The sequence below is a fragment of the Piliocolobus tephrosceles genome, chromosome 17, assembly GCF_002776525.5.
Source record: "Piliocolobus tephrosceles isolate RC106 chromosome 17, ASM277652v3, whole genome shotgun sequence".
NCBI classification, from domain to species: Eukaryota; Metazoa; Chordata; class Mammalia; order Primates; family Cercopithecidae; genus Piliocolobus; species Piliocolobus tephrosceles.
The window spans coordinates 26,068,375-26,082,827 of record NC_045450.1 but is presented as its reverse complement, the minus strand read 5'-3'; the positions used below and the strand labels follow the sequence as shown (position 1 = coordinate 26,082,827).

The 14,453-nt window shown below is 51.1% G+C and overlaps 1 protein-coding gene across 9 annotated transcripts in view; it reads right to left on the bottom strand.

The window, feature by feature from the left end:
- KIAA0556 (KIAA0556 ortholog) overlaps window positions 1-14,453 on the bottom strand; it is a 233,999-nt gene that overhangs the window by 130,955 nt on the left and 88,591 nt on the right. For 7 of the 9 annotated variants that reach the window (XR_002726524.1, XM_023192932.1, XM_023192933.1 and 4 more), the window contains one exon: window positions 2,145-2,276. The exons of the other annotated variants lie outside the window; for them this stretch is intronic. Coding sequence is in view for 5 of the 7 variants with exons in the window: in XM_023192932.1 (XP_023048700.1) it covers window positions 2,145-2,276 (132 nt within the window). In the remaining 2 variants the exon portion in view is untranslated. The remainder of the gene's footprint in view (window positions 1-2,144; window positions 2,277-14,453) is intronic. 9 annotated transcript variants of the gene reach the window in all.

Sequence of the window (14,453 nt, the reverse complement as noted above, 5' to 3'; positions counted from 1 at the left end):
CCTACTGTTTAACCCCACTTTAATGGACTGGGCAGAGAAACAAAGTCATTAGATCGTTCCATAGAAAAGGACTTTTATGTTCTGTTTTAGGGAAACAAAAATTTCCAACATACTGGGGTTTTTTGCAACCAGGATGTGAAACGAAGTGATCCTTGCTCTTTATCTGTCTTTCCTTTATCAGAAAATAAGGAAGTGCAAGCATGCAACCAAAATCAGAGGAACATTTCCTGGACAGCATTCCCATCTCCTGTAAGAGTGCTTCTCACTTCATAAAAGTGACACGCAGAAGCAAGACTCTGCCTTTGTGGTGACGTCACTGAATCGGCAGCTGGGGCCCAGAGTTGAACAAACGCCGCTCTGGCAAACGGGGCAGGGTCTGGCTTAGCAACTTGACTTTGACCTACCACCTCTGGATAACTTTGCTTCTACATAACTATGGAGATGATCTACTCATTCTATTTATAAAAATAATGCCCTTGGAGTAAACCCCAACCATCCACTCCTACTTCCACCCTGGCCCAGGTCTGTTCTGCCCCAGTGCACCTAATCTTCCTTTGTTCTTTATCCCCCTCGTTCACACTGTGCCTGCATCCTGCTCCTTGGACAAGCCTGGCCTCAAGCTATTGCACTTGCTGCTTCCTCTATCTGGAATGCCTTTCTCATTGGTGTTTGCCAAGACATTCCTTTTTTTTTTTTTTTTTTTTAAAGACACAGTTTCACTCTATCGCCCAGGCTGGAATGCAGTGGTGCAGTCTTGGCTCACTGCAACTCCCACCTCCCGGGTTCAAGCGATTCTCCTGTCTCAGCCTCCCAAGCAGCTGGGATTATAGGCACACACCACCACGCCCAGCTAATTTTTGTATTACAAGTAGAGATGGGGTTTCAACATGTTGGCCAGGCTGGTCTTGAACTCCTGACCTCAGGTGATCTGCCCACCTTGGCCTCCCAAAGTGCTGGGATTACAGGCGTGAGCCACAGCGCCTGGCCCCAGGTCACTCCTAATCCATCAGGTTTCAACTGAAATGTCATGCTGGAAAGAGGCCTTCCTTCACTCTCTATCCTGGCTAACACTGCCTTCTCTCCCACAGTATCTTGCTGTCCCATCTTTCTCTTCTGTTTTCTTCAGAGAATTTACTGATACCTGAAAGGATCTCATCGTTTATTCCTCGCTTTTTTCTTCATTGTTTGTCTCCCCTTTGGAACATAAGTTGCTTAAGAACAGGCACCTCACTGGGTGCGGCCCACGCCTGTAATCCCAGCTACTCAGGAAGCTGGGGTGAGAGGATGGCTTGAGCCCAGGAGTTCAAGGCTGCAGTGAGCTATGATCATACCAATGCGCTCCAGCCTGGGTGACAGAGCACAATTCCGTCTTTAAAAAAATAATACAAAAATAAAAAAGTATAGGCACTTCTTCAGTTTTGTTCATTTCTGAATCTCTGGTGCCTAGGACAGAGCCTGATGGTCAGTGAGAGGTGCTTAACAAATGCTTGTGGAAGGAAGGACTGGGATATACTTTTGCAGTTCAAAGGATTTCAGGAATGAAATGGCAATCTGAGGAAGGGGAGTAAAATGTCCTGTTGTCAACCTTGTAAGCTGCTAAACCGACATGGACTCCAAGCTAAAGCTGTGTAGGCCTCTAGGCTTTTAAACGTGTGGCTCCTGCTGCCCTGGGGCTGGTATTCGAAATAGTCATCAGGTGCAAGTATACACGTGTGGACCGGCTGAGCATCAGCAAGTCCTGCCTGCCCTCACCAACTTGCCCCTCAAACTCTTACCCAGCTTTTAGGACCCAAGACAAAAGTCACTCCCTCTAGGAAGCCTTCCGGGATCCTCTCCCTCCTCTGTCTACGCCATGCTCTACTCCAACCTCTGCATTCTCTCGCTGTACAGGGACTATGTGCTGGTGACCCTTAGAGGTCAGACCCTGGCCTCACCGACCCCTGGTCACTGGGTGCCTCTGAATGCTGACCTCTAGCTCAAGGTCTGCTCATCAAACTGTGTGAAATGAACGCAAGAGTGAAGGAACACAGTGGCGAGTGAAGGACAGAATAAATAAACGTCAGAAAGTGCCCCGAGACGCCACTGCAGCACCGAGCCTCACCGTTCTTCAGGTGCCCTGAGTGCAAGGCCAAGGTCATCCCTACCTGCGGACGATCCTCAGAAGTGTTGTTTGCCTGGACAGTCACATCCCCACACAGCTCAAAATCATCAGAATAGTCCACAGGAGGTTCGATGTGGAGCCGCGGGCCAGCTTCGGTTCTGATCTGCACAGACTTCTGTACAAAAATGCAGGCCATCTCAGATAAGGTGGAATGAGGTCTTTATTCCTCTGCGGGGCAGGGACTGGCGCTGGAGAGGCGCAACCGGGATCTACGGGCTTAGATACCAAGGGTGGTGTGCCACAGCAGTGGTGCCATGATGGGCATGGGCCACAGACCTCCTTCTCATCCAGGCCAGCACTGGATGGCCATGCCACCTTGCTTAACAGTCTACTGCTTCCTGCTATCCAAAGAACGTGCAGGAGAATTTTTAAAAATAACTTTTTGGTTGGAAATTCTGTTTTTCTCTGGTTTGTTTTTTTGTTTGTTTGTTTTTTACTTCTCACTCTGTTGTGCAAGCTGGAGTGCAATGGTGCAATCTTGGTCCTGCAACCTCTACCTCCCAGGTTCAACTAATTCTCCTGCCTCAGCCTCCTGAGTAGGTGGAATGACAGACAACCACCACCACGCGGCGAATTTTTGTATTTTTAGTAGAGATGGGGTTTTGCCACGTTGGCCAGGCTGGTGTGGAACTCTTGGCCTCAAGTGATCCGCTTACCTCGGCCTCCCCAACTGCTGAGATTATAGGCATGAGCCACTACACCCAGCCAGTTGGAAATTCTTTATCAGGAGACTTTTAGTAGGTGCTAAACTTCTCAAAAAGGGCTTTGTGGTCAAGGCGTGGTAGCTCATGCCTGTAATCTCAGGATTTTGGAAGGCCGAGGCAGGAGGATCACTTGAGGCCAAGAGTTGGAGCCCAGCCTAGGCAACATAGTGAGACTCCCATCTCTACAAAAAAATTAAAAAATTAACCAGGTGGCAGGTCCTGGTGCCTCACACCTGTAATCCCAGCACTTTGGATGGCTGAGGTGGGCGGATCACCTGAGGTCAGGAGTTTGAGACCAACCTGACCAAGATGGAGAAACCCCAACTCTACTAAAAATACAAAATTAGTCGGGTGTGGTGGCGCATGCCTGTAATCCCAGCTACTCAGGAGGCTGAGGCAGGAGAATCGCTTGAACCCGGGAGGCAGAGGTTGCAGTGAGCCGAGATCATGCCATTGCACTCCAGCCTGGGCAACAAGAGCAAAACTCCATTTCAAAAAAAAAAAAAAAATTAGCCAGGTTGGTGGTGTGTGCCTGTAGTCCCAGCTACTCCAGAGGCTGAGGTGGGAGGATCACTTGAGCCCAGCAGTTCGAGGCTGCAGTGAGCCAAGATCGCACTACTGCACGCTAGCCTGGATGACAATGTGACACCCTGTCTTTAAATAAAAGAAAGTGGGGGCTTTGTGATTAGACTTGTTTGGGCAACCCTGGCCTACACACGCACACTGCAGATATCCTAAAATGAAACACAGCATGGGACATTTCCTGAACTTTCTGGACTGCGGACACTTCAGACTGGGGCCTTTTTTTTTCTAGTATTCCTTGGATCGTTCTTTGGGAAGGAAACTCATTGTGCGATCAGCGTGGCCGATTACAGAGTTCCCTCCAACGTCCACTTTCCCGTTCTTCTATTGCCTGGAGTTCCAGATGTGCATATGGAGTCCCAGCCTCCCCTGCAGCTAAGAGGAACCGCGTGAACACATTCTGACTCACGAGCTGTGGGTGGGAGGAAGGGATGTGAAATGCATCTTCCAGGTGTCTCCTTAAAGGGCAGGGACCAGCCTCCCCAGGCCCTGCAGCTTCTCCTGCCATCTGCAATGGGGAGGTGGGAGTGAGCTGACTGGTGCTGGGGAAAGGAAAGCAACATTTGGAGGATGGTCAGAGTAACAGGGGTTCCTCCGTGACCGCATGGAGCAGGGCGAGTGCTCCCATCTAAGCAGTGTTGTATCAGAGACAACAGCTTTCATGCTGTTCAAGCCACTGGTATTTGTGTCTCCCTGCTGGAGCAGCCAAACCTGTACCTTAACTGATATACCTGGCATGCAAGGTTCCCTACAATGTGGCCACAGCCCACCTTCCTGCCCTGGTTGCTGCATAGACAACCACACACCTGATAATTAGGCCAAACAAAAGGGCTTCTGAGGCTTTTGGATCTGCAGCTCCATCAGTCCAGCTTCCAGGCTGTGTCCTTCGGGAAACACCTCCCTTGTTTTCCTCTGGGACCCAATTTCCTCCCAACTCTCAGTCCACATGTGGCCCCGTGGTGGGGATTTGAGGCAGGCCTGGTCAACCTGCCCATTCCACCCTCACAACACACTATGGCCAGCCAGTTCAGGGATAGAAACAGACCTAAGGCAGCAATGAGAACAGCCCTGGATTCCTGTTAGAGCCATGGGAAAGAGGTGCTCTCTTCCTGTGGGATGTGAAGTTAGAGGGAAGTGTATCAGGAGCTGCTGGGGACCATCCTATCCCTAATAAAGAGCAAAGAGAGCTGAGAGGCTGAAGCAGAGTCTTGATGGGTTTTAGAACCCCTGGATCCAGCTGCACCTGAAGCAAGCCCCACTGAAACATTCTCCTTTTTTGCTTAAACCAGTGTGAAGATGAATAAAGGTATTTGTGACAGTCTTGGCCCTCTCTTGTACCCTAAACTCTCCCACCTTTGTGCCTCTGCTCATGCTGTTCTCCCAATCTGAATGCCATCCTCCCAAATCTTTTCCATGTATCCAAACCCTAACTAGCTTTGGGGACAATGCTCTCTGCCTACCCAGTATCTGTCGGTTGCCTGACTCTACTGAGGTGGCCCTGTGCCCCACTAAGATGGTCACATTGCTGGGGGCCTTTGCAGCTAGGGATGGCCATGAGATCCAGGTGTGGCAATGCTAGTGGTTAGAAGTCTACAAGGCAGAGCTTCAGAGAAAACTCTGTCTTCCTGGTAATCAGTAGAGACTCAGTGCAGACAGGACTTCTGCCCTTTACCCTTCTACCCTTCTTCCTGACTGGAATGTGGATGGGATGTTTGGGAACACAAGCAGTCATCTCGTGAGAATGAGGAAGAAAGCCACACACCAAAGAAGGCCCAGTGCAACAGAGGAGCTGGGTTCCTGGTGGCATCACCCACCCATGCCACCAGCCTGCCTCCAAATGCATTGTTCACAAGTGAGGAAAACAGCAGCTGTGGTCTCTAAGCTGCAGCATTCTAGTTTCTGCTGCAAGCAGCTCAACTCCATCCCACTTGCTAACCTACGCTGGCCACTTGTTACTTTTGTGTTTCTGTTACTGTGGCTCCTGTGTGGTGAAGGGCCTGGGTTCTAGACTCAGGCAGGCTATGCAATTCCTGGAACTCTGATGCTTACTCCCTGTGTGACCTTGAGCAAGTCACCTAGCCTCCCTGAGCACCGGTTTCCAAATCTGTTAAGACGGCACTCATGAATCTTCATTAGAGGGTTGCCACAAAGATGACATGCAGTGACGCAGGTGAGCCCTTGGCTGGGGCTTTGGCATGCAGCACCTCAGGGCTGCACCTATTTACATGGCATCAACTCTGCACAGGTCACCAGACTGCCTCTCAGGTGTATGTTTCATTTGGCATAGCCCCCAAAAGCCAGCCAACCAGAGAAACTGCCACCTGCTCTGAGGCTGGAGGTAAAGCTGATTGTGTTGGACTCGGTAAGCAGGGCCGGGGCTGGCTTGAGGGAAGCAAGGTGCTCAGGGTGTGATATTGAAGGGGGTCTCACTCTCAGGCACCGACCCGCCCATGCACAAATCCGAGCATGAGGCCTCCTTTAATATTCTGCTCCAGGTGCCTTACTTACTTCGCTCTGTCCTGGCCCTATTACTGAAAGATAGAACAGGACACAGAGTATGTGCATGAACTCTAAGACTCACATAAGGGGTACTCAAGGGTAATTAGGGGCTGGGCAAGGTGACTCATGCCTGTAATCCCGGCACTTTGGGAGGCTGAGATGGGAGGACTCCTTGAGTCCCGGAGTTTGAAACCAGTCTGGGCAACATAGTGAGAGCCCATCGCTAACAAAATAAATAGATAAATTAGCCGGGTGTGGTGATACGTGCCCGTAGTCCCAACTACTTGGGAGGCCAAGGCAAGGGGATCACTTGAGCCCAGGAGTTCGAGGCTGCAGTGAGCTATGATCACGTCACTATGCTACAGCCTGGGTGACAAAGCGAGATCCTGTCTCTAAAGAAAAAGTGAGCAAAGAAGGGCTCAGAGAAGGACAAGTGACTAAAAGGAAAATGATGCAGGAGGAAATTGAGAGAGAAGCCCTCTGTGGGAGCCTGTGAATGGGGGTGGCACCCAGCCAGATGCCCACTAGGGCTGTTATCAGAGAAGGTTCTGGAGTCAGCAGGGGCTGGGGAAGGCATGATCAAGATTATGTCTTTGGCCGGACACAGTGGTTCACACCTGTAATCCCAGCACTTTGGGAGGCTGAGGCGGGTGGATCACTTAAGGTGAGGAGTTCGAGACCAGCCTGGCCAACATGGTGAAACCCTGTATCTACCACAAATACAAAAATTAGCCAGGTGTGGTGGTGTGTGCCTATAGTCCCTGGTACTTGGGGCAGGAGAATCGCTTGAGCCTGGCAGATGGAGGTTGCTGTGAGCCGAGATCTTGCCACTGCACTCCAGCCTGGGCAACAGAGTGAGACTCTGCAAAAAAAAAGATTATGTCTCTGGAAGATGGACTAGGGAGGAATTGGCCCTAGAAAAAGCAATTTCCTAGAACTGTCCTAGAAGCAGCAAAAAAATAAAAATAAAAAAGAAGAAAAAGAGGGGGATGGTGGAGGTGGTAATTAGGATATGCACTTCCCTTGAAGCCCTGGAGTTAGAACCCTTCATCCCCTGTAATATTCAATTCCCTGCAGGTTTACTAAACCTAAGGATTATCTAGATGATGAAGAAAATGATGTCAGAGTCTTACTGACCGACCAGACTCTAGTAGTTTAGACAGAACTCCTTTCAGATCCAAGTTCACAATGCCCCACTCCCCCATCAATGCTTTCACACTATGTGCCATGTCACTGGGTGCCACTCCAAGCACTCAGGTGCATTCACTCATTTAGTTCCTTTTTTTTTTTTTTTTTGAGATAGTCTCACTCTAACTGTTACCCAGCCTGGAGTGCAGTGGGGCAATCTTGACTCACTGCAACCTCTGCCTCCTGGGTTCAAGCAATTCTCCTGCCTCAGCCTCCCAAGTAGCTGGGACTACAGATGCCCGCCACTGGGCCCAGATAATTTTTGTATTTTTAGTAGAGACAGGGTTTTGCCAAGTTGGACAAGCTGGTCTCGAACTCCTGACCTCAGGTGATCCACCCGCCTTGGCCTCGCAAAGTGTTGGGATTACAGGCATAAGCCACCGTGCCTGGTTGCTCATTTAGTTCTCAAAGCAACCCAAGGGGGAAACTGAGTCACAAGGGTGTAGGCCACTTGCCCAAGGCTACATAGCGAGGAAGTTGCACAACCTAATCAGAGACTTGACACTGAACCAAAGATGTGCCGACACTTCCTATAAAGGGCCAGAGAGTATTTTAGACTTTGCAAGCTGTATGGTCTCTGTTAGGATACTCAGCAATCCTACTGCAGCTCAAAAGCAGCCATGGGCAGTGACTAAAGAAATGGGCATGGCTGTGTTCCAATAACACTTTATTTACAAATACAGGCTGAGGCTAGATTTGGCCCAAGGGCTATAGTTGTGGATGAACCCTTGTTCTAAATCACCATGCTGTACTGCCCCCAGCAGGCATGTTGAAGAATAAATGTGCCCTACCTGGGCTGGGTGTGGTGGCTCACACCTCTAATCCCAGCTCTTTGGAAGGCCAAGGCAGAAGGATTGTTTGAGGACAGGATTTTGAGAGCAGCCTGGGCAACATGGTGAGACTTTGTCTCTACAAAAAAAAAAAAATTAAGAAACAATGTGTCCAGCCTGAGCTAAAGTGGCCTTTGGACTGGGATTAGAGAATTTCCCTGGCTGGGTGCGGTGGCTCACACCTATAATCCCAGAACTTCGGGAAGCCGAGGTAGACAGGCTACCTGAGGCGGGGAGTTCGAGACCAGCCTGGCCAGCATGGCGAAACCTTGTCTCTACTAAAAATGCAAAAAATTAGCCGGCATGGTGGCACACATCTGTAATCCCAGCTACTCGGGAGGCTGAGGCAGCAGAATCGCTTGAACCCAGGAGGCAGGGGGTGCGGTGAGCCGAGATCACACCACTTCATTCCAGCCTGGGCAACAGAGCGAGATTTCAAAAAAAAAAAAAAGAAAAAGAAAAAGGTAAGAAAAAAAGAAAAAAAAAAGAGGGGGAATTTCCCGAGCATATCTAACACAAAAAAGGAGGCAGGGGCTGAGTTACAGACCATTTGAAGAAAAGATCTTAGAAAGATGGTGGAAAGGGCTGAAGAAAAGCAGCTAGGGATTCTCCCTGGGAGAACAGGGAGGAGGCGAGGTGCAGCAGGAAAGTGCATGGCCCCGCCTTCCTATAAAAGACAGGTTGCTTGCAGATGCCCCTCCAGACTCCCAGTGCCCCCTGCTGTTTCCACTTTCTCCGCTCCTCGGCTTGACCATCTGTCCCATGTTGCCCTGGGCTCCAGCTCCACATATGGCGCAGCTTCCTCCCAGGCCCCATCAACTCGCTCTTAGCACATGTGTTAGCCTCCACGCTAGGGCCCTTGGAGGGAAAGCACTACTCGGAACATATAACCAACACCGACCGTTTCCAGGCCCGGAGATTTCTGGAGGTCTTCCTGCCTCGACTGAGATGAAGCTGTAAAGGCTTTGAAGTTCATCATTGATTTGAATTTTCCACCATACGTCCCAGAACGCTCCTCCCTCCTCTCCAGAAACTACTCAATTAACATCCAAATACTAGGAGGCCTTCTAGCTGGGGAAGAAATGGCTTGAGTGGGGGCAAGGAGAAGGGACCACGGGGCACGGGGCCCAGCCTGAATAGCTGCCTGACTCACCAGCACTGGCCAGGGCCTGGGGTGTTGCCTGGCCTCCCCATGGGTTTCTAGTCCTTTGTCCAGAGAAAGGGGGGCCGGACTAGGGCCCTGCTACTCTAAGTGTGGTCCACGGACCAGCAGCACTGGTTATCTCCTGGGAATCTGTGAGAAATGCAGAATTCCAGGCTCCTCCTTTGCCCTGGGAATCAGAACGTGAATCTGAGCAAGATCCCAGGTAATTTATAGGCACGCACATTCAATTTCCAATAGCATGAGATCAGGAGATTGACGGGGCTTTGTTGTGGAAGCCGTTGTTTCTGCCTGTCCAGCACACACTCCCCTGTGTTTGGTAAAAGCCCTGTGTTTGGTAAAATGCACCCTATTTTTGCTTTTTGAGATGGTGTCTTGCTCCCCACTTCCTGCCCGGGCCCCAAGAGGTTCATATGGCACTGAGCCCTCCCCAGGGGTGGATGAACCACGTGACCCAGGTCTAGCCAATCAGAGTATGCGATTCCCCTGACCCCCAGTGATTGGGGTGACTGGTTCTGGGGCGTGGAAGAGATGTGGTAGCACAGCGGCCGAACCTAAGTGGGCAGCTGCTGGTGGCTTGTCTTGCTACCACATGGGCCACAGGGGAGTTGAGAGATGAAGAATAGGCCATTACATCGTTTGAGCTCCTGGACCCAAACGTGCCTGAACTTAAGATAACAAGAATCGGGATGAACAACTCTGCTAGCCTTGGATTTGAATTGAAAGCATGAAAGAGAGCTCTAATGTTCAAGGAAAGCCCTGGTCTCTCTTCTTTTTTTTGAGACAGAGTCTCACTCTGTTGCCCAGGCTGGAGGGCAATGGCGCTATCTCAGCTCACTGCAACCTCCGCCTCCCGGGTTTAGACAATTATCCTGCCTCAGCCTCCCGAGTAGCTGGGATTACAGACATTCACCACCATGTCCGGCTAATTTTTTTGTATTTTTAGTAGAGACAGGGTTTCACCATGTTGGCCAAGCTGGTATCGAACTCCTGACCTCAGGTGATCCACCCGCCTCGGCCCCCCAAAGTACTGGGATTACAGGCGTGAGCCACCGCACTTGGCCTCTCTCTCTTCTACGGTTTTCCCGTCTTCCCTTTAGCACCACTGCTCACCTCGCGGAGGTGTCAGGACCCAGGTTTGCAGTCGGCATTAAGGCACTGAATCAGCAAGCTTTTACTGAGCGCCGACTGCATACGAGGTTTTGAAAACACAGGAAGATACAAAAAAGAAAAAAAAAATTTTAAAAACCAATGCCCTGCCCTCAAGGAGGTCACACAGCACACATAATGGGAGAATGTGTTTATGAAGCAACATGTGACAAAATTAATGTGGTCCAGAAAGAGTTTCTAATGCTGAGTGGGTGCTGGAGAGGGGAATAAATAGTCCCTCCATCTGGCCTGCTCTCCCGCCCCCAGCCCCAGGGAGGCTCCTCTGCCACCACTGGGAGGAGATTGAAAGCAGCCCTGCCCACACGGAAGGCTCACCTCCAGTGAGCAGCCTGGGCTGGCAGGTTCCAACCCAGCCCCCCAGGCCGTGCATGGCTCCCTGCCTCCCACCTCCACGCCCTTGCAAGGGATGATGACTGTGCACCTGGCTGGCTCCCCGCTTGGCACGCTGCTGTACCTGAGTGGGTGTTTCGAAGCGGCTGCTCTTTCCTGCCTACTTGCAGCACCCAGACCTGGGTAGACCCTTGCAGTATCAATCATATGCAGGAGGAGGATTTAAAAGCCCTGACACTCCAAAATCCATGTTCCGTTTTACCAGCCCAAGGCCAGCTTATTTCATACCCGGACCACACTCAGCCCAGTTCATGCCCAGAGTTATTTGTTCATATCTGCCACCCCTCTTTGCAAAGTGTTCTAAAAGGTGTGCATTAAAGCTTACTGTCAAGTAGAAAAAAAGAGCAAGGCTGGGGGCTGCCCCACATGGTTGTGCAGGTTGTGCAATATGCAAATGGCTCCCTCTAGAGGTAGGAGAGCTCTAAAACACTGACAAAGGCAGGTCTAGGGTGGGGAGGTCCGGCTGACTTGATGTGTTCATCCCCGGTTTGTCTGATCTGTTAGAAATAGCAGTGCTCCCCACTCTGACAGTCTGTGTTGTGCAAGGTCACTGGAAAGGCCAACGCTTTATGGCTTGTTTCATTTGTTGTCCTCACTGCAGGGGCTTCAGAACTCAGAAGGAAGATAACAAGAGACAGGGCCCCCAACACTTCCCATTTTCACTTGTGAGATTTTCTGAAGGTGCTGAAGCTGCACAGGCCACAACAGGACACAGGATATGGTGGCTGAGTGAGAGCAAAGCCTCTGCTTTAACAATTGCAATGAACTTGCTTTAGAGACCTTTAAGGAAAGCCCACCCTACAGTAAATTGCTGGAAGGCCAATCCCTTCACTAGCAATTTAATGCTAAGAGCCGATGACGTTCATCAAATCTGACAGCATTTTGGTAAACGACGGCTCTGTTGATTAGGCCGCTGTCCACCCAAGTATTACAAGGCTGAGGAAGCCATAAATCTTAATCCACAGATAGCAGCAGAAAGATCTAAGGCCCAGAAGTGGTGGGGGGAAAAGGACGGTATGAACAAGAGGCCATATATCACCACCAGCCCATTCCACAGGGAAGGAGGCAGCTCGGGAGCCCAACACAGCCATCACCATGATCTTCCCCAAACCCCCAGGAATCGGAGGGGTTTGGCAAGCGTTTTTACAGGTGGAGGTCATCAGCTTCTTAGCCAACAGGCAGTGCTGGGATGACTCGATAACCTTCTGACCAAAGGATCTGGAGGCCAGTGCACCTGACGCAGCCCCTCCTGTCAGGGCAGCTCTACCCCAATGTGCTTTCTTATTGTTGGGTGAGATCATAAGAAGAGAAACCTGTTCTCCTGGAGGCAGTGAATGGATTGGGCTTGGTCAGTAGAAACAGGGTATGTGATTCAAGAGAGTTTCAGGGCTGGGTGCAGTGGTTCACGCCTGTAATCCCAGCACTTTGGGAGGTCAAGGTGGGTGGATTGCACGAGCCTGGGAGTTCAAGACCAGTGTGGGCTACATAGCAAGAACCTGTCTAAAAAAAAAAAAAAGAAGAAGAAGAAGAAAAGAAAAAAAAAATCCAGCAAGACAGCCAGGAAGCCGGGGGAGAGTATAGAGGGTGAATGGGGAAGCAAGGGGGCTATGCGTACTGTGAATAAGGCTGCGACTGCAGGCGCTCACTGTGCACTGGGACCACTGCATCCCACCACGGTGTCCCCAGCTGACCAATGTGAATACACAAGGTGACCGTGTGGCCCTGCTGATCTCTCCTGGTTGGCACTGCTCTACAAGAGAAACCCCAAGACTGGGAGAAGACAGTGGTCTCTTTCTTGGTGGAGTAGCTTTTGAGAACCGGCCACTGGCCATTGGGGACTTGGCTGCCTTGACCACTCTGCCTACCCTCGGCTACCTCTAAGCATAGCAGGAGCCCATCCAAAAGGGTTAGGATAGAAAGATTGTCTTCCTCTCCATCCCATGGACCCAAGACTCTGTCTCCACGGACTGTCTACAATGGAGAAACTTTGGACTTAACTCCACTTCTTGGAGCCAGAGCAAACCAATCCAGCCCGTCTTCCTCATGACGGTAATAATAGTATAGCTGGCATGCCCAGCCTGCTCACTGTTCTGCTTCCAGCCTTCTTGACAAGAAGCTACAGGTCTCATGGTTCCTGCTCATGCGGCCACGGCAGGCAGGGTTTACATCAAGTGATCTGGTCTCTGAGGGGCTCCTGGTCTCTGAGGGGCTCCAGTCATAGCCAACTGAGGTAGGAGGGGGTGCCTCATCCAGGCTAAGCAGGAGCAGCCCAAGCCATGCCCTGAGAAAGAGATGACCTGAGAGATTCAGACTGTCTCTGTCTTGGAAACTTTCAACTAACAAATATGGAGGGAGTGTAAAACCACACGTGGAGAAGGCACAATGGATCAGGGGAACACTGAAGCTACGAGTTGGCGGCAGCTCAGGGACAGGGAACAGAGGTGCAAGGACGGGGGCTGGGGAAGGTTGGTGGAGAGAGAGGGAGCCCTGCTTCAAAGGCTTCCTGTTCCTCCTCTAGCCCCTTGCTCCTGTGGGCAGTCCTTTCTGCACACATGAACCCAAAACATGAACCCAAACATGGCGCTCTCCTGTTTCAACTCTCTTGGAAATTCCTCACATTTAGATTGAAATCCAAACTTCCTCCTGTGGTCTTCTAGGCCCTGCATGGCTGGTTCTTCCTACCTGCAACCCTGACACCCTCATCTCTACCCTTTCTGCCAGCCTGTCCTGATCACCCCGCCTCCTTTTAGCCTGTGCCCAGTGCCCACTGCCCTCACTGTCCCCTCACCTGAAACCCTCCCCCAGCCACAGATCTTTCCAGGGCTGGCTCCAGGTAACTCTCAGGTCCTGGCTGCGATGGGGTCCCTTGGGAGGCTGTGCTGCACACCCTCGCTGAAGGAACGCTTCCCTGACACCTTCTCTTTCAGGCTGCTGTCCTCTGTCCTTCCTTTGTAGCACTGTCTCCCGACTCACTTGCTTGCCTTTGGTCCTTTGCCTTCCCAACCTCCCCATCCGCTCCCCATCAATATGAGCTCCAGGAAGTCAGGGCTGGCCTCACTGCTCGGAACCTGGCAGCTGTAAGTGCCAAAACTGAGTATGTGCTCAATACATGAGCACAGAATGAATGAAGTAAAGTATGAGTGAGCAAAGGAACATACTAGAGTGAAGGGCCCTGAGGCCTCCAGGCCCAGCTGCCCTCCCCATCTGCCCCTCCACTGATTAAAACAACAACAGTCAGTACCATTCACTGACTATTTCTCCTGTGCCAGGCACTGCTTCAGCCTCTCTCCAAACATGGGCCCATCTGATCCTCATTAATTGCCCTCATTAATTACCATTACCAACCCCACATGACAAATGAGAGAGCAGGCACCGAGGGGTTAAGCATCTTAGCCACTGTGCAGCTGGCAGGAGGTGGAGCCAAGACTTGGCACTGGGCCTGCTGGAAGGTTCCAGGGTCTGTGCTCTTAGCCATTCCTCTGGACATGTCTGTCACCTGTTCCCACCTGAAGCAGCACGCATCCCCCGCTGATGGACCACCTGTAATGCACGCTGCACACGCTCCACTCCAGCAGCCCTGGGAGGTTTCATTGATGATGAAATCGAAGCTCAGAGTGGTTACATGGCCAGCTCCAGAGCACACAGCTCACAGAAGTCACATGGCCAGATCTGGGGCACATAACTTAGAGAGGTTACCTGGCCAGCTCCGGGGCACACAGCTCAGAGAGGTTACACAGCCAGCTCCAGGGCACACAGTTCAGAGAGGT